The following is a 26,535-nucleotide window of genomic DNA, read 5'->3' as shown; positions in this document are numbered from 1 at the left end:
GATCGGGGTAAGGGATCCGGTGCTTGAGCACAGATAGGAACCGTTGATCTTCGGAGCTTCCGAAGTTTACGGAACCGGGGTAAGGCCCACTTTCCGAAGTCAATCCCGGGGATCGCACACTCCTCGCCGGGAGTCACGATAAAGGAAGAACAGGGACTATTCCCATCGTTCATGACCAAAACCAAACAATCGCTTTGCTTGAGCTCTGATTCATACGCCGTCATACCCATTTACAAATTGAAGCCTATCCTCAATCAGTTCACCATGCCTTCCGACCACCTCGACGACGTGCGGCCCATGTTTGAGCTCCGCGGCCGTAACTACATCGTTACGGGCGGAGCTCAGGGCATCGGTTTCGCATGCACTCGTGCCATTTGCGAGATGGGTGGAAATGTAGCAGTGTTCGATATCCAGGATAAGCCCGTCGATGAGTTTACCACACTCTCTGAGAAGTTTGGCACAAAGACCATTTACATCAAGACGGATGTCACGTCACAAGAGAGTATCCAAGCTGCTTTCGACAAAGTGATTGCGGAATTCGGCTCCATCAACGGCTGTGTGCCGGCGGCGGGCATTGCCATAGATAAGCCATTCCTCGATCAAACATGGGCCGAGTTCAACCGCATCCAGGAAATTAACGTGAGTCGTCCCCGGAGTGTTACCCCGCAGAAGTTCATACTCACGAATAAATAGGTTCGTGGAACATTCTTCGTCGCTCAGCTTGCGGCCAAGCAAATGTTGAAGCAAGGGTCCGGAGGCAGCATGGTCCTTCTGGCTTCTCAGTCCGCACACATCGCTCTCCCCGGCTACCGCATGGCGGCATACAACGCCTCCAAGGGTGCCGTCTTCATGCTCTCCAAAGCCCTGGCCGTCGAGCTTGCACCACACAACATCCGCGTGAACACCATCTCTCCCGGTTTCGTTGACTCAGAAATGACGAGAAACGTACGGGCATCAAAGAGTAAGCGTGAGGGAGAGCAGATGTGGCTCGCGCCGCCCAACCAGAGACTTAGCACGCAAAACGACCTGACTGGTGCCGTCGTCTACCTCCTCAGTGATGCGGCGCGCCACACAACGGCGGCAGATATACCCATCACTGGTGGACTTCATGCTGGAACCATGGATGGTTTGATTAGTTACGACTCTTAATTAGCCCGGAAAATAGATTTTCTTCATCGTACCTTATTAGCTCAAGGCAATCCTGCATTGCCGCCTGGTAACAGTCCCGTCAAGCAGCTCCCCGTGTTACTTAGCTTTCGTGTGTCAAGTGTTTCGTCAATGGCATGTGCACTGTGCAGCGGGAATGAGATCATATGTGCAACAAAGCTTATGGTCTGGGCGCAGTGTTTCGAGACGAGTCAAAGCTGTTGGCACCATAGAGCCTCGGCTATGATTACATCATTTATCTCAGTTCATCCGATTATAATGTGCGGAGTTCTCTTTCGCGAGAAATTGCTAATATTCATGAATATTATTTGGCTTGCTGGTTGAGTCGAAACCCCGGAGAGCTTTCATCATGTCTGATATCAAGGAGTTTAGGGTCGACATCGCACGCGAAGAGGTTGAGCGTTTACGACGCAAACTTGAAGAGTTTAGACTCCCGAGTTGTCTTGAGTCCCGTGATGTTGACCAGAGCTATGGTTCGTCGCTTTGAAGATCATGATTAGTTGCGTGGCTAAGACTACCTAGGAGACGAGTACTCTACGGCGGCATTTCTCCAAAGTCGTTGGGTCAACGACTTTGACTGGTACGAGGTTCAAAGCGAAATGAACGAAGCGCCGCATTACTTGGCCACAATTGAAGACCTTACAATCCACTTCGTTCACACTCGATCGCAGAGTCCAGAAGCAATTCCACTGCTCGCCATCCATGGCTGGCCTGGAACATTCTGGGAGTACAGTCGAGTATGGCGCCCGTTATCTGATCGCACCAATCTCGACGATCCAGCTTTTCACGTCGTGGTACCAAGCATGCCAGGTTTCTGTTGGTCCTCTTCCCCAAAGCATGGTCATTGGAAGCTTCAAGACAACGCACGCCTTTTTGACACGCTCATGAAGAGCCTTGGATACAACGAGTATTTGGTCCAGTGTGGCGATTTGGTTCATGCTGTAGGCCGTGAGCTTGGTGCAAAATACACCGACTCCTGCAAGCTTCTACACTGCAACTATGCTTCCATTCCGATGCCAGATGATATCAAGCTTACCGAACGCGAGAAGAAGGCCTTCCGCAAATATGACGACTGGGCACACCGCCATAGGGGGCTTGACGTTACCGGAATAATCCAAGTAAGATCATCCATCCTCGACGACAGGTGAGATGGAACTGACTGGTTTGATCGCATAGCCTCATACAATTGGTCTAGCATTACAAGACAATCCTATGGGAATACTCATGTGGATTCTTGAAAAGTACCAAGTAGTCGGCCACTTGGAGCCCTGCAACAATCCCTTGTGGACCAAAGCCATTCTGGCCACCGCGTCTCTATACTTCTTCACCGGATGTATCACGTCGTCGATCATGCCATACTATGATCCTCCGACTTACGATAAGTTCGCGGAACTCCCGATAGACGAAGACAACCGGATCAAGGTGCCATTTGGGTTCACCTCCTTTTCCTGGGATACGGATGAAGCTTCCAAAAGGGCAGTGAAGCGATCAGTTGAGCAGAATGGGAGCCTGGTCTTTTACAGAGGCATGATCCACCGATATGCTGTTGGCAATGTTGGTTCGGATATTAAACTAACAGAGAGCGCAGAACACAATGACGCAGGTCATCTTGCTGCCCTACAGCAGCCAGACGTATTGGTGCGGGGCATACGAGACTTGGCTAAAGAGGCCTGGGAAAAGCTGCCGAAAGTCGACATTCCCAGTACCTCCGGAGGGTTGAAACTCTCATTCAATCCAATTGACTCACGTGTTCGGCATGAGTATCGCAGTTGAAGTGGATAGGCTAGAGATCTCCATGTAGGGTCCTACCCAATTGATGAAGATTCTGTGATTCGAGAGGTACCACGCATGCAAATAAAGTGCCTACTTTCTGGGAGATAGTGATGGAGAAACTCGGAATATTGGATTTCAGCCTCAAAAGTCAAACGAGTTTGTTTGGTGTATTATGTACTCGCGATGGAAGTTCATAATCTAGCAATCATTGCGGGGACTGCTACTAATTCTGTCATTCTGACTTCTCAATAAGCCTACATGGTGAAATAGTATTAAAGCGCTATTTAGCCGCCAATGCCGAGCCGACATCATGCTCCCTCATAGTTCGGCCGAATCATATAATTCCCGAATGCCTCGCGACAGTGAGAAGCGGGGTGAAGATGCAGTGTTCGCTGTAAAGCTGTTTTGTGTGTTTGCTCGTATCAAGATAAGGTAGCACCTAACCTTGTCTACAGCCAACTGAAAGCTTGTCAAGACGTAGACAGCTCCAAACAGCTCCAAATCAAGGTAGGTTGAGAAAAGAAGGTTTGAGCAAGTGTCTATATTTGGCACAGTTGTGCGCATCAATTCGGGGATGGCCCCGTCGTTGACGTAGGAACCTCTGTCTGTGTCAGTTTGGCCGGTTTGTCTCGATAGATCGGACGGTGCTTCTTATAACGAAAGCCCGCCCAGTGTTTTGCGGCTCAAGAGACACAGGGGAGTATCTGTCACCCCTTCACGGTGAAAGACAATGGACGCCAAGGATTCACAGCCCAGCCCGCGCAACGACATTAGCCTCGAGTCACTCCATCCGATCAAGCCCAACGCGGATGTGAAGATTGACGATAAGAAGGATATACCAATCACCGCATCGGCATCTCCACCACCTGCCATCGCCAATGTCAACATACTAGACGAGGGAGATGCGCAGTCAGGCCCTGACTCCAGCCAGGTGGAGGATGAGAAGTTGAAAAGGCGGGCACGCTGGGCCCTCTTTGTCATGTCCTTCTTTATGGGAGATGTTGCAGATGGGCTCGGTCCATTTCTTGGCGTTTACCTACAACAACGTGGATGGGAACCTGGGCTGCGCGGCATGGTGAGTACGGCAGGCGGTGTTGCTACCATCATCGCAACGGGCCCGATCGGTGCTCTTATAGACGCAACGAAGTGAGTGGTCTTACTTCCCACGGACCCTTCAAATCATATAATCCGCTGGTGTATCGAGGTAGCTGATACTCGAGGCCTTTAGGTATAAGCGATTTCTTGTCGCTGGCTGCGCCCTCCTCGTGGGTGTTTCTCAAGGACTCAACCTTATCTCCACACACCCAGCCCTCGTCTTCTCCACGCAAATTGTGTCTGCCGTCGCGGGCACGAGTATGATGCCTCTCCTCGTGGCGCTCACACTGGGCATCTGCTCCCCGGACCAAGAAGGCAGCAATACGCAGAACAAGAAGAGTAAACATAGCTTCCGCGTACTAAACGGACGAAATCAGGCGGCCAACCATGCGGGCAACATGGTCAGCGCGGGTCTGGCCGGCCTTTTGGGTTCGCGGTTCGGCTTAAATGCAGTCTTCTATCTCGTCATGGCATTCTGCGCTACAACGATAGGAAGTGTCTTTCTCCTACCGGAGAGGGCGGTCGACCATGCAGCAGCAAGAGGAGGGCCCGCTCCTGATCACAGCGCGGTTAATGCCCATCAAATCCGAGAAAGAGGGGACATAGACACCCATGATTTCGCAGAAAGGGGCGATGCACCTCCTCCTCAGACTCCGATTGCCAGTCCCAAGGCCAGCTTCCGTCGATTAAGTCTGAAGCCCAAATTCACTTACAGCTGGATCAAAATCTTTCAAAACAACTGGCCTCTGGGCATTGTTGCCATCACAATATTCATGTTTCACCTCGGTAACGCCGCAATTCTGTTCCTTTACGGCCAGGCCTTGGTGGCCGCAGGCGAGGGAGACCCCGCCGGAACCACGGGCCTGACCGTTATCATCGCGCAGGGCACAATGGTCATCGTCTCAATCCTGTCTGCTTGGGCATCTGGTCGTTACGGCTACTGGTCAGCCGTCCTGCTCTCATACTGCGTCCTGCCTGTCCGTGCCGCAGTCGCAGGCCGTGTTATGAAGGGCTGGGGCGTTTGGCCTGTCCAGATCCTCGATGGTATTGGCGCTGGTATTCAGAGCGTAGCAATTCCAGGGTTGCTAGCCGTGATGATGGCTGGTACTGGGCATGTTAATGTGACGATGAGCATTGTCGGTGGCATCACTCGACAGACTGGCGCCGCTATTTCGCACTCTTTGGCTGGGTGGGTGGCGCAGGTCAGGGGCTACAGCTTTGCGCTTTACCTGATGGGTGTCTTCCCTCTTGTCTCTGTGTTCTTGTGGGCTGTCTTTTACAAAATTCTACGACCAGTGATGGACAAGAAACCTGGGGAGAACAATACATAATCCTGATCTTGTGTTACCAGACACGAGCAGTACAATTGCAATGACTCCGTTTCTTTGCTCTTAGGACAGATACATCTGCCCATTCCTCCTTCGTGATTAATCATACGCAGAAGCCGCATCCGAGGTACAAGACTAGGGGAAATTGGGTAAACAAGCTGTCCATTGAGCTAATGTGGTTTTGGTTACCACTACAGTGTTTGCTCCCGGTCCCTGTCCTTCTACCCCTGTAGCTCCAAGTAATCTGTCAATGTCTCAAGCTTCTTCGTTTTTCTGGATTCCGAATACAGGCTCAGAAAAGCCCACTTCGCACTCAGAGGGCAATTCAACCCCATAAGTGTCAGACTCAAGTTCCCCAGTCGTCTCATTCACAACGATCCATCTCCTGTTCTGCAAGTCGCCGTCCTGCGCCCTATCATTGAAGTTCTGCGGCGCGAAGACAATGCTGCTCACAGCCTCACTATAAAGCGTAACGGGAATATCCTCGGACCTGGTGAAGTGATGCATACCCAAATTGAACCAAAGAACGATATCCTCGTTCTCGACACTCTCGCCATCAAAGAATTTCATGAAGTCTTGCTGCGGCTTCAGAGGCAAGTTGACATTGGAGTGACTGTTTGCGTACGGCTCGGTGTCATGTTGTCTCGAGAGTGCAAGATGTGACTTGGCGAACGGCGTCTGGTGCTTCGTCCAAGGAGAGTTGAGCGGCGTGAGATGAATATTGGACTTTCCTGGGACAATGCGATAGCCGCGTTTCTCGCCCCATGCGTTTGTGGCGTTGGGGTTCACAATGCAGTACATGGCAGCGTTGTTTGGTTGCCAGTTGAACTGTTGCTCGTCCGTCATGGTGGACTTTTGTAGCTGCATTTGCTCGAAAGAGCCAAGCTCTGGGTACCAAGGCTGGCTCGTATTGACTAAGACGAGCTCGCTCACCTCGAGACTATTCTTGGTGTCGAGAATGTCAAAGTCGGCCTTGTAGGTGAGAATGTGATCGTGCAGGGAACCCATCGTCGCCTCTTGGATTCTGGGCCCAAACTCTTCCTGGTCTGGGTAGTAGAATGAAGATTGCAGGAAGCCCGATGCTCGAACTGTGACCTCAAGACTACCGTCAACGTGGAAAGAGTAGTCGAACATGTAGTCGTAGTTCCCCACGGTTGCTACAGATCGCATAGTTAAAGCCGAAGCCTTGACTGTACCCAGATAACTGAAGCCGTATTCATTTCCACTGCCGTATCGGTGGCGTGAGACAGGATAGCCAGCATCGGCTTCGAAAATGCATATCGCATCCGTGCTGACGACAGATGAGTTGCCCTCGTGGTGCGTGACGTTCCAGAAAGTGCTGCCAAAGGGGCAGTCATACCCCTCGACCAGCGTGCCCAGATATGTACCAAGGCTGTAGTACGTGTCGTGGTACACTGTTCCAGCTGCTTTGGGTGCGAAACCAGCATATTGAGCAGCAGCTTCCTGCAGCGAAAGCTCATAGATGACCCTTTCGCCCTTGAACTTGATGTCATAATACATCAGCCCAAGAGTTCGAGAGTACGAGGTGTAAAAGGACCACCCCATGTACTCGATGTACTTTTGTTCCTCATCTACCTTGTAGCGCTTGCCACCAACCTCGAGGCTTTGAGGCGCTAGCTTGTTCTCGAGGTCTCTAACTCCCATCTCAGGCTTGTAATCCAGGAGTCCCCAGTCGGGAGTCCGGCTCTGCTTGAATTGCTCTTTGAGCTCTCCTGCCTCCCACGCGGACCGCAGAGCAGCGACCGTCGGAAAGAACTTCTCATTCGTCACGATACCTCGTAATTTGTACTGTGAAGCATCTGTGCCGGTAATGTCTAGCATAACGGAGAAGTCTAGTGGCGTAAGATATGTCGCTGTGTTGGGATATCTAAACATGACCGTGCGAAATGCTTGGGTGCCATCATAGGACAGGGGCGTACCGCTGGTGGAAGTGAGGGTAGTCCGATTATCACTCAAGCCGTAGTAAACTCCACCAATGAGCTCAGACGTAATGTCGGTAATATTGCTCATGATAGACACGAGTAGCGGCTCGGTGGCTACCAGGCGGGGCCCGTCAAAATAGCGACTGTTGTACGGGATCTTGCCACCACTGCCGCCGTTGAAGATGTAGTCGAGCTTCTCCACCTTGGTTCCATTGCCGACGGGAAGAGGTCCGACCATGTACTCCTGTGAGTCCGGGACCTCCAGGCCTCCGCTGAATATGACTGCTCGCGCATATTTTGGCGGCGGGCTAGCGGTGCCACCAAGGTAGGGCAGGACAGTGGACTTATTGGTGTGGAGAGTATCGATCCAGTAAACATAGTTGTCTGTAATCGTAGCATTGTTGGGGTCTGTGAGATTCAGGCCTGTTGCCGGATCGTGGAGTAGATTCCAGACAGCAAGGTTATCATCAGGAGAGATGGGCGCCCAGACGTTAACATTCGGTGCTTTAACCTTGGGTGCGGCCTCGTTGATGTTGCAGGTCGTGATATTCGCTGACCGCCTGAACAGCCCATGTTGTTTCGTCTTAGAAGATGCCTCAACTGCCACACCAAGGGCCAAAAGACCTAGGAGAGACTGATCCAAAAGCATTTTCGCCTGGGTGTTATAGCTGCAAGGGATTTCTGTCTGGACTCCTAAAAGACTGTCAGATTATCAGATGAACTCGGCCGACCTCTCATCTTTATTGCCCAGAAGGATCCGATGTCGCTGAGCGTAGATAGTGAGGTCTTCATGAGCCGAGATAACAGGTCAAGCAGCCGCTGCTTAGGTCAAAATATTGCCAAGACTCGGACGTCGCGGCAGGATATCCAAGTCCAAGTGGTCGGTAAGACGCCAGTGGTCTTAGCCGAACGACCAGGAAACCTTTTATCCCACCGGGCCGGTAAAGAATCTCGATCAAATGGTATCGATAAACAAGAGTTCTTGGCTAGATAAAGAGAGCGAGATAGGCAGTTTTCCTCATCTGACATGCATGCCAAGACTTATGACGGAGCTTTTGTATTCTTGCCTTGCATTATCAAGCTTCCACGGTCGATGGTGACATGCAAGGTCGTATCCTGTCCTTCCATTCTTATCAGGACTTCTGTTGCATCTCGAATCCTCGTCCAGTGCCGGTTGCAGCTCATTAAGTTCGCAGTTTCTGATACGTAATGCCTTCCCGTCGGAACCTTTTTCTGGATTAAGCGTTGCCGTGACGTGGCGGCCTGCTTCCGGTACGACGCGAGATGCTTGGTCTGTTCTCTGAAGCTTCCGCTCAGTTCGTTGATCAGCGATGCGGGGTTGCTGATTGAGCTACCCCGCCAGATTGCGGTGACAGCTGAAAGTGATTCGCGGCTTGCGCCTTGACCTGGACTACTATTTTGAGGCGTGAATAAGATTGAAAGTTGCAAGGTCTCTTTTCAGCTCTCTGCTGAAATACTGGCAGTGATTCAGCTCGCACAAGCTACTCAGATATCAACACTTTAGCTAGGTAGGCGAACAAAGTGGTATCATTACTGAGTCCTGTTCGAACTTAGTCAGCAACTCTATCAACCGTACTTCGAGCTTAATCACAGATTGGCATCACAGTTGAACACTGCTAGGCTGGACTGTTTGTCCCTTTCCTGTCACAATAAATTATCGATTCAAAGTCGGCTGGCGGGGGCCGACAATATGTGATGCGCGTAGATAAGAGACGGAAGAGCTGTTGATTGAGTGTCGTTCTATCAAGATAATCTCTGCTCCACCCCCGTCTCCGGGCCCTCCGGAGAACTCCCGATTACCCCGCGCTGGTCTTCAAAAACCCGGGGTTGGCCACCAGGCCGATTCGTTACTTCTTGAATCCCCTAGGACTAGTCCCATCAAGTATGAGGGCCAGGATTGATTGACACTATAACTGGTCAAACTCTCGCTCAAATCAAGTCTTTCAAAGTCACAATTCACCCCCCCACGGACAATTTGCATGTCTGTCTCTGGGGCCTTGTTGGCAACGTGACTCTCGACTGGTGCTTTGGTCTTACCAATGAGCTTTCTATGACTTTTTGAGTCGAGAAGCTTGAACAGTCCGCAATGGAGCATAGGTCAATATTTGCAGAAGCATTCAACGAGGACGTCAAGAAACTTCGCAGCATACTATCCGATTGCTCCGAAGATATCGAGCAACCACAAACCTTTGGGTCTACGGTCATTGATTTGAAGGCAACTGTGACAGGTAGGCAAGCGACGTTGAAAACATTTGTGAATCGCAACCATGGATATCATTCTTATGATTGACTAACTAATAGGGTATTCTGAAAATGTATTATTTCATCGGATTCGTAACTCATCCTGCCACTTCCGGCTCTTTCTTATATGATAAATTGTTCATCTTCGACGTAGCCATGTGAAAAAATCGCCTTTTATCCTATGCCTCACATGCTGATTGAAGCCATAGGTGATAGCATTCGCCAGGCCAATAAACTGACTTGAGCTCTGCAGCGCCGCCAAAACACGACTCTGCGAGCCGTTTCCCGATGCCTCCATCAATCTATTGACGAGACCCGGGATCCAGAGCACCACATACATGACCGGGTAAGCATTGAGAAGCATCATGCGCTTGATCTCACGCTCGACTTTCCTCGTCTGCGTCCGGATCGGAAAGTCGCTCATCATTGTCGCAGTCACGTTCTGCGGCGCGCTCTTTCTGCTATCGACGTGGTTGAGGGTCGGGTTTGTAGGGAAGTCTCGGGACTGCATTTCCCGGGTCCCCGGCATCTTGAATGATAATGCTGATAATGTAGAGCTTCTGCTCCTGTGAGTCTTCTTCCAAATGGACACCGACGGCCGCCGCGGCGGGCCGCTGTCCATGCGGTATTGAGCAAATTGTGCTTGAGCAGCAATCGCTGCTGGTGGGAGCATGTCCTTCTGAAGGTGTGACGGGCCCCCGGAAGCGCTCTTATACAGCTTATCCTCTTGGTCGAGGTATGAAAACCGCGCCTCGGAGGCTTGGCTCATGTCCATGTCATGATCGTCGAATCGTGATATTCTTGCCGACATCTTCCGGCCCGGCTCTTGCTCGCCTGTTGGCTCTTCGTCGATCTTGTCTTCGGCGAAGTGTGCCATTCTAACCGCAGATGGGCGTCTGCCGCCTACTTGCACATGTACTTCTTTATCTTCTTCGTCTTCAGTGGCTGATGGTCTTCTAGCCAAGGCAGCTGGCGCGCTCCGCGGGGCGACAGGCGACATTTGTTGACCTTGCTGTGTCGGCGAGAACTGTGGCAGCTCTCCCCAGGTCGGGTTCGTTCGCTCGAACTGGTCCATCTCCAGCTCGGGGGTATGGATCGACTCGAATCCCTGCTTCTTCCGTATCGATGATGTGACGACGTTGCCATTCGAGTTTCCGCTATTGTATAACGGATCAGATGTGCTGACCATTGTGCGGAAGTGTCGTCCGAGGTACCACCACACGTAGAGGTAAATGAGAATCGTGGTGAAGATGATGCCGAAACGCCAGCCGTGCGTTAGTGCGTACCGAAGATCGGGCCGTTCTCGGGTTATCCAACACCAATTTCCGCTTACGGGTTTCATGGTTCCCATCAGAGTCGCTGTCGTGCTGGTGATGAGGGGTATGACCCAGACAGAGAGGCAGATCATGACCTTTCGGAAAGTCGACGCATTCGGCATGTAGGTTTTCCGTGTTATAGTAAGGAAGGTGACGACCGCGATGGCGAGAATAGAGAAGTCGGACGCCTGCACCGAGAGCTGGCCGACCATGCCGTTGAGCACGCATGCTGCGCCCGGTTGAAGTTCCTTGTTCTTGATGTAGATGATGCCCGAAATCGTGTTGCCAAGTGAGTTTATGAACTCTTTTCGTCCAAGAATCGCAGTCAGCTTGCGCATTCTTCATGTTACAAAGTAGGTCTTCACCGAGGGGCAGAACTTACCGGCTAACGTCAGGTTGAGGACGAGGGCATGGCGGAAAGATCGCTGATGTTCATGGTAGAGAGCGAATGAAATTAATACACCTGTTGTCGCGAGGAATGAAAGTATGCTGCCCGTCAGGGTGACAGATGCGACTGCCGCATCGAAGGCCATCGTGAACCCGCACGCCAATGGATGTTGGTTGGCATCCACGCGAGCAAGCCTCGCGGGCGACGGGTGGAAATGGGTATCATCTTGTACCAAAAGCCAGTGCGCTGCTCAACCAGAACCGTGGACTGGGCGGGATTGGCTGTTCGTTACATTGATGGAGTCACGGGGCTAAGGTGCGAGTCATGAAGTCGTTGATGGACGTGGGGCCCTCCGGATGCCCCTGTGCATTCTATTTATTGTGTGATAGACGTCCGTGATGCCATCTGAACTTGGCCAAGGCCCCCAGGCGAGTGCCCAATAGGCAGGACGTAAGTCGTCGAAAGACGTGCGGTTAAATGGCTTTGAGTTTGCGCGATTAACATCAGCTGGGTAAGGCAATGCTTAGCCTTCCAGACTTGAGGCTTCCCTTGAGGCTGATGATACGCCTCAGAGAGTCCCGAGATACCACCTAGGGTACCACGGACTGGACAGCCAACTCTGCCAGAGTTGCATGTGAACTAAGGCAGGGTCTCCTTAATCAACACTTGGCGTTTTGGAACGTAGTACCCAGCACTCTGACCCACTGCATAGTCCGAAAATCGTTAGCAATTGCGCAGTCCCACGTGGGGTTTTGTGTCAGATTTCCAAAAGCGTTCCCCCGACTTAGCCGTGAGAAGATGAATGCATCCTCGAGCGGCAGCCCGTCATCTCAACTTCGTGGCGCGCGTCTGTCGCCAACCTACCAGCCTTTTGGGGTGCGAAATGGACGGGATCCCCTTCCCTTCTCCCAAGCGAGCGCGTTACGGACTCTTCAGCTCTTGCAAAACTCAATACACACAGCGATCAGTACCGACCATGCGTATCAGCGTCTCAGTGCAGCCGATCACGCAATTCAATTGGTGCCGCATAAGTCTGGGCAGAATCTTTTATGAAATACTGGCACTGATTAGCCTGCAGGCTCTATATGAAGACGCTAGAAGCCTGTCACCAGGCCCTTTGAGAATGGGAGGCTTGTCTCGGCACCCATTCATCCCGCTAAAAGCCTTGCTTAATGTGGGCAAAGCAATATCAAGGTTTAGACGGAGTGGAGACCTTCGAACCATCGCGGCATCGCAACGTCTTTTACCCCTGGGTGTGGATCGGGATCCCTAGTTCGCTTGTAAGCCTTTGGTTGATTGATGACAGGATAACCTTTGCAAGACAAAGCCCCAAGTTTCCGAAAACGACCAAGGGCAACACGCACGGGGTTCTCTCGCCGACAAAGTCGGACTTTTAAGAGATCCTTCGCTGAAAATATCTGCCCTTTCTGCTCTGCCGTCCGACTGAAAGCAAAGTTTAGGCGTTTCATGGCTCTATCTCCGGGCACTTTCGTACAAAACTCAAATCAACCGCTTGCACTCTTCATCATCGCATACTTTCTGCTAAGAGAGAATCCAACTGCCCACGTATCCGTCAAGAACCTCCACAGTCCACAAGCCGGTTGTTGTTTCCCTGTCGGCGTGGCCCTTGACCCCGGTCGTGCGTTCTTCCGATTTCGCGCGTCTCTCCCTCCCTCCCGTGATTCTCCTCTTCCCCCCTCCCGCAATTGGCAACTGGAAAACTGAAACATAGGCGAGAGGAAAGAGATTTTTGCCACAGTCGCGCGCAAAATTGAATGCCCGCGGATATGCCCGCAAATAAAGGAGGTTCTATTTTCGAACCCAGGCCGCCCTGCCAGCCCTGCCTGGCACTGCTGAATGGTCAACCGCGCGGGAATCGGGGCAAAGCCCAAGTCCGGTTTAGCCGTGCCGTGCAGTGCTTCTGCCAACTTACCTGCCAAGCGCGGTAGACAATTGATTGCATTTAATTACGCTAGTGTCTTTAAGGTGTGATTGCCATCCAGGACGGGCGAGGGAAAGGCTGCCAAGATCACTTTCGACTGAAGTTGTGCCGAGGCCGACATGCGGCCGATTAGTAGGTATCGTGAGCAGAGAATCTGCTTGATCAACATCAGTGGCCCGTACTTTGCACCCAAGCCGAAAAATCAAGACAAAGTCATTCTCCTCTCTTCTCGTGATTCTGGACCTTCAATATTGATTAGAGTTGTTCAAGAAATTAATTCCCGATTTGCTTGGGATTCTGGGAGGGGACGGACTCCGCTGTGAGGAGGGGCGAACTCGGAAGAAAGAGAACGAGCGAAAAGCACAGAGCGCGCGGCGACACACGCGATGGGCCATGGCTGGGAACTTCAGACGTGAGCATGAGTCGTGAAAATGTCGTGCCTGATATGCTCAGCCTTGGTGTCCCGAAACAATGGATTCACCCTGATATTACTTCACGTGGTGATAATCGACATTACTCCCGCACCTCTGGGCCTTTCGAAGTAGCCGGCCTGTCGCGTGTCGCAGGCCCCCTGGGGATCTCCCTCTCCCAAGACTTCCGCATTGGTTTGGAAAAGCTGGGGGCTTGTCTACCAAGAGTTGGAGAAGATCAAGAAGGCCCGCCATCATGATTCAAGGCCGTAGTTTGCATCGCCAGATGGCAGGTTTGCGAAGTTCGCCCCAAGGCTCACGCGCTAAGATATACCCAGGCCACCAGAATTGAGAACTGTCGCGATCCCTTCAGAAAGTGCAAACAATAAAGGATGATTGGACGGAAGATAGTAACAAAGAAGGAGTTTTAGCTTGCTTAAATTGAACTCTAAAATCTCCTGAGGCAGAGAGTATTAAACAACTGTGCGGGATTTTTGGTTCAACTCTGTCCTATCTGCCTATCGTACTCTTGTCTTGGTAGTCACTTGTTGACCTCTATTGGAGTTGCTTACATCTTGGCAATTATTGGCCCGGCCTTAGAGGTTGGCATGTTTCGCTACGAACCAATGCTTCTAAAGGCGTTGGCCCAAAGGGCAACTTGGCAGGAACGGACGCCAATTGCCGGCAAATCTCTCGGTCACGTCTGCTACTTTACGTTGAACATTGTATTTTGTCAATTGACCTCCATTATCCAACCGGCGATGTTGTCTCACGAAGCTGTATATTCACTTATTTGATATTACCCAAATACTTTCCGGAGATCTGTTAATTAAAGTCGCAAGAGGGTTATGGGCCCGTCCATCATGCTTAGTCCAGCTTCAGAACCCATTTGCCCTTCAGCTATGATAGAGTCAGCAAGCGGTCACACAATCACGTGTAAGTATCACTTACCTGGCCGCCGTGCATAGTCTGTACCAATTCTTCCAAGTCGTCGATCTTGCCAACATGGACATTGGGAACCACTACACGTCGTCTGACAAACTCCAAAGCCTCAAGAATATCGGCACGTGATCCAACAGAGGAGCTCAAGATCTTCCAACCCTTTCCGATAAGCCAAATGGGATTGAAGTTTACTTTCGCCTCCCAAGGCAGAATACCAACACACATCAGCGTTCCAAACGGTGCCAATAATTCAAAGGCATCCTGATAAGCAGCAGTTGCTGTAGCTGCGACCACTACTGCCTTTGCCCCATAGCCTCCGGTTGCCTTTCTGACTTTCTCGGCCAGAGTTCCAGGCTCGGTAACATCGATGTAGACCTCGGCTCCCTGGTCCTTACAGATTTCACCTTTCTCCGGGCCAGCATCGACGCCAATGACGCGGTAGCCCATGGCACGGGCATACGCAACGCCCAGGGCGCCTACGCCTCCCCCGGCTCCCGAGATGGCAAACCATGAGCCCGGCGTTACATGGCAATTCTTAATTGCCTTATAAGCAGTGACACCCGCACAAAGAATGGGCGCAACCTCCTCGTCAGGCACCTCATCAAACTGGGCAGGGAGCCTCGCCAAGTACCGCAGCGGCGCAAGCGTATACTGAGCAAACGTGCCGTCGTACGCTCTACCAGAGTGGAGGGTCTTTTCACAGCGCGTCTCACCCTCGTTGACGAGGTCTACGCAGGCCTCGCAATTGCCGCACGTGTCGCGGGTCCAGGCGACACCCACTCGCTGTCCAACTTGGACCGATTGGTCGAGGGCCGCAATGTTAGGACCAAGGGCGGCGATGCGACCGACTCCCTCGTGGCCGAGAATCTTCCTATCAAGGGGTCCGAAATGGCCCATGGCCATACCGAGATCGGAACCACAGAGGCCCGTTACTGATAGGCGGATAAGGACTTCATTCGGTCCTGGAACTGGGCGCGGTTCATCCCGCACCGCAAACGTGGGCTTCTCATCTGAGCCTTGAGGCGACTACGAATCGTAAGTCTCTGCAGAGTTCGATGGTGTGAAGAAGAAAAGACGTGTGGAATTGTCTGAATGGTGCATGTAGCTTACAGTCAAGATAGCAGCTCGGTGTGTCTCCATAATTGTGCTTCGTCGAATGAGATGAGAACAAGATAAGTATACACAGAGCTGTACTTCAAAAGAATGGCGTGTTAAGTTGAAGTTGAAACCAACCGAACTAGTGCTGCTTGAGGAAGATCTATGATGTAGGTCGAGATTTCCCCGCTACCTCCAGGATGGTGTGAAGTGGGATAGGACTTCAGACGGGTCGGAAACACTTATCCGCATATCGTCGGTTCGAAGGTTCCCCTCATTCGAAATTTGACCTCGGTGCTATTCAGCCATAATGATAACTGACTATTTTAGGTATTTGTGGCCCGGTGGGTTGGGAGTATCGAGCGACGTCATCGTGCTTCGATGCATGTATCTGTGCGGAATCAGAGAAGAATTACATTGACTTCAGCCGAAATTCTGCCACACATCTCCACTGATACAGATTTTTATTTGCATGACTACATTTATGGAAGAGTCAATATCATTACTTGTGCATGCCTTAAATCAATCGTAGCCGCCTTGAATCCTAGGCCCCTTCTGTTCAAGATTCGTACGACAAGCGACGCACTTGATGAACGATTACTATGGGAGCCTCGTGAAGCAGCGTGCTTGGATGCTTATCCCTAGCTGCGACTTTGCCGTAGAGTTCTTATTCGCTCCCCCAAAGCAAGTTCATCCGCTTGTATCCGTTACAACTGCTCCAACGTCTGCCTCCTATCCCTCAAGAGCCGCTCCTCATGTAGTAGATGCTCCAGCTCAGCCATACCAGCAATCAGGGGCTCCGGCGAGGAAGTAATACGATTTTCAATCATAGTCGGTGACATCCTACTGGTTGCAGATGATAGGGGCGACTTTGGGAGTGAAATCGTGGACACGACCTCCGGTGATACCGCGTCCTGTTCAATTGGAGGCGGGACCTTGTGCCTTTCGTTGATATTTGGCTCAGGCGATACGCACGGAGTTGCGTCAAGCTCGGCCATTATCTGATTCTGTTTATTTGAGAGTGTTGCAGGGCTCTTCTTATCGGCTTCCAATGGCGCCATGTATGAATCCAACTCATACCTGCTGGATTTGTCTCCACCGCCGACCTCTGGTGTGACATTATCCTCATTACCATCGCTCTGGCTGGCCTTCTTCCTCTTTCGCCACCAAAAGAGTAGAATTACAGCCAGCATTGCCACGAGGGCAGCTCCAGCTCCAACTCCAGCCTTCACTGCCGTCGATAATCGATTGGGGGAGGAGTCGCTATTGCCACCATCAATCGTAGACGCGGGTTCTGCGGTAGGAGTAGATTCGGGTGTAGAGGCTGTCGATTGCGTCGTTGGTGCTGCGGCTTGTGATGCGGTCAAAACAGAGTCTGTCCTTGATGTGGATGTCTCAATATCCACGGTAGAATATGTGTTACCGACGTCGTAAGTGGCGGATTGAGTAATGGTGATGATGCTGGGTTGTGTTTCTGTCCGGGTCGCTGTGGAAATCACATCCGTCTGGAAAGTATTGAGCCAGCCATTGGCGACGCAGTAGGCCGCAAAGGGGGGCCACACATCTTGAGCTTAGTGTCAACAGAGCTCAAAAGTCAAAGGGAGAGAAAGACGGAAAAGTTTCTCTTATTGTGACATCAAGAGAAGCATCAAATACCTTGAAATGATTTTTCTTGGTACCTGCAAAATCTCTTTATGCAGGCGGCCCATTGGGCACGAAAGAGGTCGCTGGTTCCAAGACGGCAAGCACAATCGGGTTTTCTCAATACGTGGCAGTTCTCCGTAGGGCTCTCACCCAGACAATCCTGAGCACATGCAGGAATATCGTCTATGTCTTGAGCGTATGCGAAGCGAATTACTGCCGCGAGAACAACCGTTGTGGTCCTCATCGCGAAGGAGCAACGAGAGCCTGTTCGGGATGTAACTCGTACGCGCAGAAAATAATGGCGAAGCTGATAGTTAAAATGAAGAGTTGTTGTGGGATAAATGGTCTCTGGGGAACCCAATGGGTCCTACTTTGGGTGGTATGTGCCTCAGTGACAGCCAAGCGTGGCCTGCGGCAGGAAAGCGTTACCAGAAAAGACAAGACAGCCGACGGGCCAAGCATAATGCTCGAATCTGCAAGGTTCTTGATGGATCACGAGAAGTTTCTGCCAGATGTGATCAGGCCTCTGTCTGGCTTGTTGGTTGGGCCTAATTTGAGGCCTCGCCTGTCTAGACTCTAATCTCAACAGTTCCAACGGCTTGTTGTCCGGCTACTCACATATACTGCGAGACAAGGACCCGTTTTTACTGAGAGAGGATCGAATCACTACGTTCGACGTTGCCTGGTGCCAAGTTCAGCTTCTAGCTGCGCCTTATTTGTGCAGAGCCCAGCGTTCTCGCCTGCGTTGGTTGTGGAATTTCGCTGGGCCGAGCAGATGAAGTGAAACCCCAATTTCAGCTGGATCAAAAGCGATTGAAAGTTTCTCACTAGCACACCTGACTTCAGGTCAACAGCTTGCCATCCAGTTCCAGCCGACAAGGGACATAGTACCAGTGAGTAGTTGCTTCGGATCTAGTTTACAATCGCAGCATCATGAACTGGTCGGGGGGTTATCGAAGAGTTTATGACAGTGAGTCGCTTCTTTGCGGACGAAGGTCCGAGAAACTTGGCCTCTAATAACCGGAAGACAGGTCACCCAATATTGCCTAAGGCAGCCTCTTCTCAGACCGCACTTCACTCCAAGTGAAGTTTCATTTGACCTTCATTCAAGCGAGTTTCCATGTTCCTAATACATCCAGAAATGCAATGAGCCAATGCCAAGCAGCGCATCTGTCATTGCTCAAGTGCACATGCACCAAATAGCTGTTATTTTTTAGACTTTTCTTCTCCGAACCTCAATCAACGTCGCGTTCCTTCTCTCGATCATCAGATTCGTATCAGTAAATCCGGCAGTACAGCGGATGAGGTGCCAGCGAGTTCAGTCAAAGGGCCTTATATACCGATATCCCACATCTCACGATCAATTTCCTAAGATCTTGCCTACGAGACAGAATCGCTTCGAGGGCCGTTACTCGGGTAGTATCGGGCTCTCAGTGATCATATTCTTTCAGTGAATCCAAGGCAACTACGTCCTCGGACTGTTACTCAACATGATGCATAGACCAGCGTTGTACCACGACCCCAAGGCGACTGGCCGCAGGCTTGTGCGAAGCATGGAACGTAAGGGTGAGCCCCTTTTCTCTAGCAAACACCTTGTGTCACTGGGAAAACGCATTGCTTGCTGCACGCGATTAACGGTGTCATGTTCGCAATATGCTGTCACCGATCCTATGAATAATTCTCCAACATTGTTATCAGAGGCGCCCATTTGAATTGCGTTTTGAAACAGCGAAGCCTACCAAGGCTATCTCAAATCCAGCAACACATACTTAGTCAAAGAGCTCAAGATTCGTTGACAGAAGTATTTACAGGACAAGGTTTCACACCAAGAGTCCGTCATAAAGTGATTCTCCATCTGAGGCTCAGCTCTCACTTGGGTGGTGAAGTTGGTGCGTCATTCGTTGCCGCAACAATCGCAGCCTTTTTTTGCCGCCTCTTCTTTCTGCAGCTCCTTACACAGCAAAACACGCATGAGCAGACCAACACGAACAGAATTACAGGACATCCAACAACTAGGAACATGAAAAGACTATCTTTTGTAAGGTCGGGACCTTTCTCAAGTCTCGGCGGTTCGTAGTCATAAACTCCATCCGGGATCGTCTGACCAGTTGTCCACGTCGGCACTATCATCAAGCTAGCCAATGTCGGTAGCTTTGGCGTCAAGATCGCAGTGTCAGATACATCCCAAGTCACGGTCCAGGGTGTATGTATCATGAGCACTTGGTCCGATTTCGCGTCATCGGGGTTGGGAAGGGCTTCTGTCCTGGGGCCCCATGCGGCGCAGGCCCGCCCATTGACCCATGTGTAATTGAACCCACTCCACTTCTGGTCAGCGGTCAAGTCATAGACACAACAAGCAGCGGATGGGGTGATTAAGAAAATAGTGCAAACAAACCTATTGCAGCAGTACGCTGATGTAGGGCCCTCGGTATGTGTACGGGCCATGCTATAATACGTCCAATCCTCGGGGCACACGCCCGGGCTAAAATTGAGCCAGCTTGTCCTCTCGACGCGGCCCCATCCAGAGGGATAGCATGATGACGGGGGAGCAGAGACAGAGACCTTTGACATGACGGTATGGTATACTTCGCCGCTGGAGATCGAAGTGAGAGGTAGGTGCGGCATTTCTGTCATAGTCCATTTGTTCAAACAGTCTGGCGGCTGCACGAAAGGCGTGGTTATGGCGAGTTTTTCAGTGGTTGTGGCAAAAATGGATTTTGTGATGTTGGAAGACATGACTATCTCTCCAGCGCGCCGAAGACGCAATTATTTTGGAAGAGGTTTGCTTGGCACTAACGAAGAAATTTCGGGTCTGTAAATGTGCTTGGGCTTTGTCTCTTATACACTTTCAAGCCGTCCAGAGTTATGCGCCAAGGAGGCAAAGCAAATATGAGCGAGGCCATAATTGGCAAGAAAAGACATGGGCCTGGCCAAAGAGGGCAGGTTAGGGACTAGCGGGGTTTTGCATGTACATATCAATATCGAACTGCACTACGACCCCAATTCGACTCTTCTCAATACCTTACCACACAATTTTATGACAGGCTTACTTCGCGCATTGGACTATGACTTCAGAGAGATGTCCATCAATCAAGCAAAAACTACACCAAGCTGACTGAACTAGTAAACGTGCCCGCAAAGTGTTAAATAGACGGCCGTGTAGCCTCAAAACAAACTAGAGTTGAAGTCTGGGTTGGGCACACTCTCCTCCAGGATTGTGCCGTTGCTGAAAACCGTCCCGTTCTTCAAAACCTCCACGCGACCCGGATGAAGGCCAGGCGGCGGGTCGGCAATAGTCGTCCAATTTGCAAAAATGATGCCGTTGAATTGCGATACTAGGGGGCTCGGAGGCTTCCTCAAATTCTTTGGACTTGGGAGCAAAGGAGACCTCCTCTTGCTGATGTCACAGTTTTCGCTGATTGTGTATAAGTTGAGACCGATTGCCAAAGTATACAACTCAGCACTCAATGCATCCCATCCAGGCTCATTCATGATCACCATGCCAATGTAGTCCACCAAGATGACGTTGGGGAAAATTTTGTCCGAGATCTCATTTACGCCCCTCCAGTAGAGTGCTGGATTGGTAGGCAGAACGGCGATTGACTGGAGGCCGTATGAAAACGTCGAAGTCCAGAAATGCGGTGTACCGAGCCACTGGGCTATGTAGAAGTTGCCCTCAGTCTTATTTGTCCACTTCTTTATTGCCCATTCAGCCATCTCTTTCGTGTCTTCTTTTTCTGGCCACGCATCAGTTAAGTCGATATAATCGATGTTGTAGATGCCGTCGTCAGCTGAAGTATGCTTGCCTTTATCGGAGATCTTAGACAGATGTTGGGTGTTCAAGAAGATAAGCACGCAACCCTTGTTATCATTCTTGTCCATCAAATCGCCTATCTTCGACGTTTGCAAGCCACTGTCAAGTCCCGGGCATCGACTGTTGATCTCTTTGAGTTTGTCAAAGAACTTGTCCTTGATACCTTCATCCCAATAGATGGGTCCAAGGCTCGGCACATTGCGGACACCGACCAGATAGCGAAACTGCAAGAAGATAACCTCGCCGGGATTCTCATCCGTGAATCGATTAATTTCATTGATGACGTCGTCAAATCTCTCTCCCGTTCTTCCAATCACGACTTCCGCAACCTCATCACTCACGTGCATCGTCTAGAAGTCGTAGTTGCCGCAACAGTTGACAACCTGATGAACGCTGGAAACACGCAAGTCGAACCAGCGAGATCCGGCTCGCAGTTGATCATATATGTTCAACATCTGAGTTTGTGTGTTGCCCTCGCTTCCTCCCGACAGGAGAGCATCTGTCAACTTGCTCATGCCCGCATCGTGGGTGCCTGGCATCACCACATTGGCCACCGTCCGGTCACGGATCGTATCCTTGATAGAGTTCATCCAATTTCCCGGTCCGTGTGATAGTGAAGTGATGAACCCAAAGGAATCACTCCCCGTGATGACAAGAGTCACAGGTACCTCCTGGCCCGGCACCCTGTACTCGCGCTGGCCCTTGCCCATCCCGCTCAGGTCATAAACGACGCGCCTGGGATAGGTATCGGGTATATGAGTTGTGGCACGTATGACAAACTTTTTGCCAGTGTTCCCAATGTCATAGTACGCTTCTCCGTTGTCATCAACACTGTTGGCTCCAATTTTCCCAGTGTAGTGCGCGACATTTTGACGCGCCTTGCCTGGAGGAATGTCGCCCCAGTTGAACTCGTCCATCTGGTAGCTGTGTGTTGAAGTGAGCTTGAAAGGGTGCGGCGTGAGATTGACGATGGTGATGTATTGTCTGCCCGTCGCTGCTGCATTCTCAGGCTCCATCAACAACCAGCGCATGTACTCGCCATTCCGATCAATAGGGAGATCGCTGTAAGTTCTATCGATCTCCTTGCAGGTATCGTTAGGGTCGATTGGCGATTCCGTGTCTTCGTCCTCATTTGACTTGCAAACATCAGGACACCAGGTACGAGAGCAGGCAAACTCGCAAAGCTTCTCATCATTGAAACCCCCAACAGGCTTGCCAGTTGCACCGGGTATCTGCGCTGGCGGCTCTATTAGGCCTCCCTCTGATGTACATCGGCAAACGTGCAAAGGGCAGAAGCCAAAGTTGCAGGCGTAGGAACAAAGGCCTTCGAAGCGTTCATACCCTGCTCGAGACGTGCCTGCCCTACAAGCTGGTGGGAGAAACTCAGAGACGGTCGGTACGACAGTCGTCTGAGGAGTCTCAGAACAAAACTCTTCTGGACAGAACCCCAGGTTACAGGCATTCGAGCAGAGTCCGGAGTAATTCTCGCTCTTCCCCTTGGCGGGGAATCCGTCTTTCTCAAGTGCTGGCGGCTTTGTGTTGGGTACTCCCACAGCCTGGCACAAGCAAGACGACACGGGGCAATAGTTATACTTGCAATTGAGCTCGCACAGCTCTTCAAAGCCCTTGGCTCCAGTTCCCTTCGTACAGCCTTGGTCTTGTCTCGAATTTGGCATGGTCGCAGAGACGGAGCCGGCAACGACGGCACTTCCAACCCAAGGGTTCCAATTCGTACGCCCATTGTCGCAGCTCGCAGAGCTGAAGGCAGGTCCGTCTACTCATGCTAGAAGTCTCCCAGGTCTGGAGAGCTGGACGTTCACATCGCCGGTCTCACTAAGGAGGACCACGCTGCCATGATAGACGCCAACACCTCCATCGGGGATCGAAGACCATTTTGGAGTAAAAGTCTTGCCACCAACTGTGACTGTGACCTCAGCGGTCGATGCGAGTACTGCGGAGGAAAATATCTTGTCCAACATGATAAGCTGTGGAGGGAACTCGATTTGAAGTTGGCTTGCTGTGTTGCCGACGGTGTCACCCTCAGAACAGGCGCTGGATGGGCTTGTACGGTACCAGACAATGTGACTCTCTTGAGATACAGTAGCTTTGCCAGTCTTGTAGTAGTCAACCCAGAAAGGTAGAGCCTGACGCCAGCCATCGTGAGGTCTGTTGTTGGCATAGTTGTATGGCGCTTTTCCAACCGTGAACGCCTCCATGGCGTGGCTGTAAAGAGGACCAATGTGATGAGATTCGCCATAGTCATTCCAAGAGATAATTTGGACGTATCTGGGATGTATGTTAGTACAATGTTGTTTTTGAAGCACTGCCATACTGCTACTTACTCAGGCCGGTTGTAAATGACCTGAATCCAGCGGTCATGCCATATGTCGTCACCCCGCCACATCCAGTTTTTGTTGTACCCGGGCATATTGGTGTAGAACCACGGTAAAACAGGCATCATATACGGCTTCTTGACCAAGTACTGAAAGTACGATGCATCGACATAAGCGTCCATATCTCGAGGGCCCCAGGGCCAAGCAGCCCAGTTGAAGAGGCCATCCGCGACGTTGTTTCCGAGAGCCAGAGCTGGCTTTGCTCCTTCAGACGACCAGTCAGGGATGAAGAAGCAGTTGACTTGGCTTTTGATGTCGATCCAGTCTTTCGCATTGCCAGGGCCTTCGAAGGTAGAAACCAAAGGTCTTCCATCACTGTGCTTGAAGTACTCGGCTTTCGATGTGTACTTCTTCAGGTAGCTGATGACGGTCTCCTTCGGCCAAGGGCCCCTCCCTGCGTAGTCAAAAGAGAATAGAAGCTTGAAGCCTTCGTCTTTGGCGACATTGAAAGCGCGCTCAAGAGAAATCTTGTTCATATACTCCCCATGGGCCATATTAAGGGCAAAGGCGTCGATATGAGCTTCTTTGGCGAGTCTTATGTCCGTACGCCAGGTGCTGTCTGTGTACTCGGCCGTGTTTTTCACCTGGCAGAGTGTAAGTAGAGGTTCATCGACCAAAGAATAGCATTTCGTTCTGTGTACTGACCATGAAATGTGCGAAAACTGCAGCACTCTGGACACGGACTGCGCCAGCAACGACTATAAGAAGGACGTTGAGTTTCATAGCTTCAAGACACAGTGTAAAATGCCGGAATGTTTAAACGATGAATCCAGAAGAAAGGTTTGCTGAAGAACTGCATCAAGTACGTGACGGCTTCAATAGCATTTATATCTCATTTTTGCTCCATTTCGACTACTAGACTTCCCTCACTCTCTCCTATCTCTGAATGGAAAAATCTCTGAAAAAAGGACCCAGTCGTCTGTAGGAAACGAGCACCATTCAGAATGGGCATCTTCCGCGGGCCCAGACGACCCGGACCAGGCCTCGACTCAACGAGGCTGAGGCACAGCACGATTAATTTCTCGCAACACCAGCAGCTGATCCATCATACAGTACAGCTCTGAGGCACAGTATCGTCCGTGAGAGTGTGATAAGAAAATATCTCAGAGCCCTGTCATCAGAGCATGGTATCCAGAGTCACAAGGGCTTTAGTTCAACTCCGCTAGCCTGCCAAGAAATCCTGGCTTAGATCAAGGTAATGAACAACTCTCAACTTGCAAACTACACTGACTGCACAACTGACAAAGAGGGGAAAAGGGACGAAAAAAAACGCATTCGCTTTTGGAGAGTTGTATTGGCCTAAAGTGGTGAGCTTTCTCGGCTCCCACTGGGGAACTCATTGTCAGTTGACATCCCTATGAATGTCTTTCCTAACAGGCAGGGATGATAGGCACCTTCAATGACAGTCCAATCAATGCCAAGCCTGTTTTATGCTATTGCGGGCCGTCGCAAGCAAGGAGAAGGCGTTTTTCCCAATGCGGTATGTCTTGGCCTTGCGTCGCCTGTCGATATGCAGTTGGAACGTTGGACCCTTAATGCGGAGGACTCCGAGAGCTTGGCTCCTGCCGATTTGATTGATTCCCTGAGGTAAATTTCTCGTGAGCGAATAGAGATTCAGATATGCTTAAGATTTCAGGCGGCAATGTAACATCTCAGTTGAGTGTTCTGGGCTAGACTCATCTTCAGGGGATGGTTGCCCTCATCGACACCTTCTTGCCGCATGGGCCCTTGCAGTAGGAAAATCTGGATGAAGAAAAGCTATCGGCCGAAAAGGCAAAGACTATGCATGTGACAGACTTTTGCTTTGGGGGCCGATACCTGCACACAATGATTGCAATGACTCAGTGTTGAAGAGGGGCGAGTAGGTGATCCGGTTGTCTATTGGTTGTAAATTAACATCGTGGAATGTCATACGCGAATTTTCGCTAGGCACGAGACCACACAGCTGCAGGGGCATTTTTGCATCTATCACAACATGTTCAACAGCGGAAGAGGACTGAAGTCTTTTGCCCAATATTTTCTGATCAGCAAATTCAACCAGACCATTGGGCAAAAGGTCCGCGGCCTTGTCCTGAGAAAGTCGGACTGGGGAGTTCCGGATTTAATTCAACTTTGAGAACGATTCCTACAATGTTCAGAGTGATTCCGCACGCTTCATGAATGAATTTTCATAACATGATACATCAATCTTATTTCAAGTCCTTCACTTCTTATGAGTGGACGTTTACGTAGACATAACCCCATTTATTAGTGTCGAATTATGTTTGAGGCTGGATCTATCGCGGGATGTTTCCCCCTGATACACTTCAATTGGGTCTGCGTCAAATGTTGTTGAGACTGACAGTTATGGGCAAAATCCTTTCAGACTGGTCGTCAAGCCATCCCAATCTTATTCTAGGGCAATCGGCAGCCACAATATCTATTTTTACTCGTCGTCGCCCTCGCCCATCACTCTAGCAAGTGAAAGCTGATCCTACTCTTCCATCATTATACGCATCGATGATGCTTTGGATTGTTGTGTAAGTGCCCACAACGGTCATGAATGATCCCAGGACTATCGTAAAGATGTGTAGGGCACAGAAAGACATCTTGACTTTACTAGAGGATCTTTTCTCCCAGTCCATGTAGAGACCCATGAATGCTGGGATGATCAGCTGTCATGTGGCACGAGTCGTTAGTGAACAGCCACATCGAGACTCGCCCTGAAGTCTGGTAGATTGACTTGCACTTACACAAGTAGGCATGCAGCAAATAGAACCAATGAGCCCAACCAGATAGCTAAAGAATGGGACCGCTTCAGCGATGATGAAAGCCAACGCGCTGATACCTATCGTTGAGCCACTGCAGATTATCGATGTCAGTGTGTCCAACGTCTGTCCTGCGAAAGCGATCAGATCTTACAGCCAAGTCACCCAATGAATGACGGTCTTGCTTTGTAGATGTACAGAGTTGCGAAGGATTCGTACGAGAAGCTAGTATACGACTTGTCAGTAGTTACCCTTGCTGATAGGAAAAGATTATTC

General features: G+C 50.7%; 8 protein-coding genes across 8 annotated transcripts; 2 read left to right on the top strand and 6 right to left on the bottom strand.

Annotated features, from left to right (window-relative positions):
* Window positions 1–605: 605 nt before the first annotated feature.
* N0V96_006178 (uncharacterized protein) lies at window positions 606–1,149 on the top strand (the record flags this gene model as incomplete). The annotated part of the gene is given in 3 exon segments (XM_065757619.1): window positions 606–614; window positions 631–639; window positions 694–1,149. 3 exon segments carry the CDS (start codon window positions 606–608, stop codon window positions 1,147–1,149), a joined length of 474 nt encoding a protein of 157 aa, XP_065613962.1.
* Window positions 1,150–4,012: 2,863 nt separating this feature from the next.
* N0V96_006177 (uncharacterized protein) lies at window positions 4,013–5,366 on the top strand (the record flags this gene model as incomplete). The annotated part of the gene is made up of 2 exons (XM_065757618.1): window positions 4,013–4,019; window positions 4,249–5,366. 2 exons carry the CDS (start codon window positions 4,013–4,015, stop codon window positions 5,364–5,366), a joined length of 1,125 nt encoding a protein of 374 aa, XP_065613961.1.
* A 252-nt stretch (window positions 5,367–5,618) lies between these two features.
* Window positions 5,619–7,955, bottom strand: N0V96_006176 (uncharacterized protein; the record flags this gene model as incomplete). Its single annotated transcript, XM_053194057.2, has 1 exon — window positions 5,619–7,955. One exon carries the CDS (start codon window positions 7,953–7,955, stop codon window positions 5,619–5,621), a length of 2,337 nt encoding a protein of 778 aa, XP_053048633.1.
* A 1,752-nt stretch (window positions 7,956–9,707) lies between these two features.
* On the bottom strand, window positions 9,708–11,222 carry N0V96_006175 (uncharacterized protein; the record flags this gene model as incomplete). Its single annotated transcript, XM_053194056.1, has 1 exon — window positions 9,708–11,222. The coding sequence occupies one exon, from the start codon at window positions 11,220–11,222 to the stop codon at window positions 9,708–9,710; it is 1,515 nt and encodes a 504-aa protein (XP_053048632.1).
* A 3,269-nt stretch (window positions 11,223–14,491) lies between these two features.
* N0V96_006174 (uncharacterized protein) lies at window positions 14,492–15,469 on the bottom strand (the record flags this gene model as incomplete). Its single annotated transcript, XM_053194055.2, has 2 exons — window positions 14,492–14,524; window positions 14,576–15,469. 2 exons carry the CDS (start codon window positions 15,467–15,469, stop codon window positions 14,492–14,494), a joined length of 927 nt encoding a protein of 308 aa, XP_053048631.2.
* Window positions 15,470–20,470: 5,001 nt separating this feature from the next.
* agn1_5 (Glucan endo-1,3-alpha-glucosidase agn1) lies at window positions 20,471–21,466 on the bottom strand (the record flags this gene model as incomplete). Its single annotated transcript, XM_065757617.1, is given in 2 exon segments — window positions 20,471–21,448; window positions 21,461–21,466. 2 exon segments carry the CDS (start codon window positions 21,464–21,466, stop codon window positions 20,471–20,473), a joined length of 984 nt encoding a protein of 327 aa, XP_065613960.1.
* Window positions 21,467–21,469: 3 nt separating this feature from the next.
* agn1_4 (Glucan endo-1,3-alpha-glucosidase agn1) lies at window positions 21,470–22,581 on the bottom strand (the record flags this gene model as incomplete). The annotated part of the gene is made up of 2 exons (XM_065757616.1): window positions 21,470–22,351; window positions 22,576–22,581. 2 exons carry the CDS (start codon window positions 22,579–22,581, stop codon window positions 21,470–21,472), a joined length of 888 nt encoding a protein of 295 aa, XP_065613959.1.
* An 876-nt stretch (window positions 22,582–23,457) lies between these two features.
* On the bottom strand, window positions 23,458–24,071 carry agn1_3 (Glucan endo-1,3-alpha-glucosidase agn1; the record flags this gene model as incomplete). Its single annotated transcript, XM_053194052.2, has 1 exon — window positions 23,458–24,071. A coding segment is annotated over one exon (614 nt), but the record flags the coding sequence as incomplete, so codon positions are not given.
* Window positions 24,072–26,535: the final 2,464 nt, after the last annotated feature.

This window comes from Colletotrichum fioriniae (genome assembly GCF_027942845.1).
Source record: "Colletotrichum fioriniae strain IMI 355084 chromosome Unknown scaffold_6, whole genome shotgun sequence".
Lineage (NCBI taxonomy): Eukaryota > Fungi > Ascomycota > Sordariomycetes > Glomerellales > Glomerellaceae > Colletotrichum > Colletotrichum fioriniae.
This window is presented reverse-complemented; position numbering and strand designations above follow the sequence as displayed.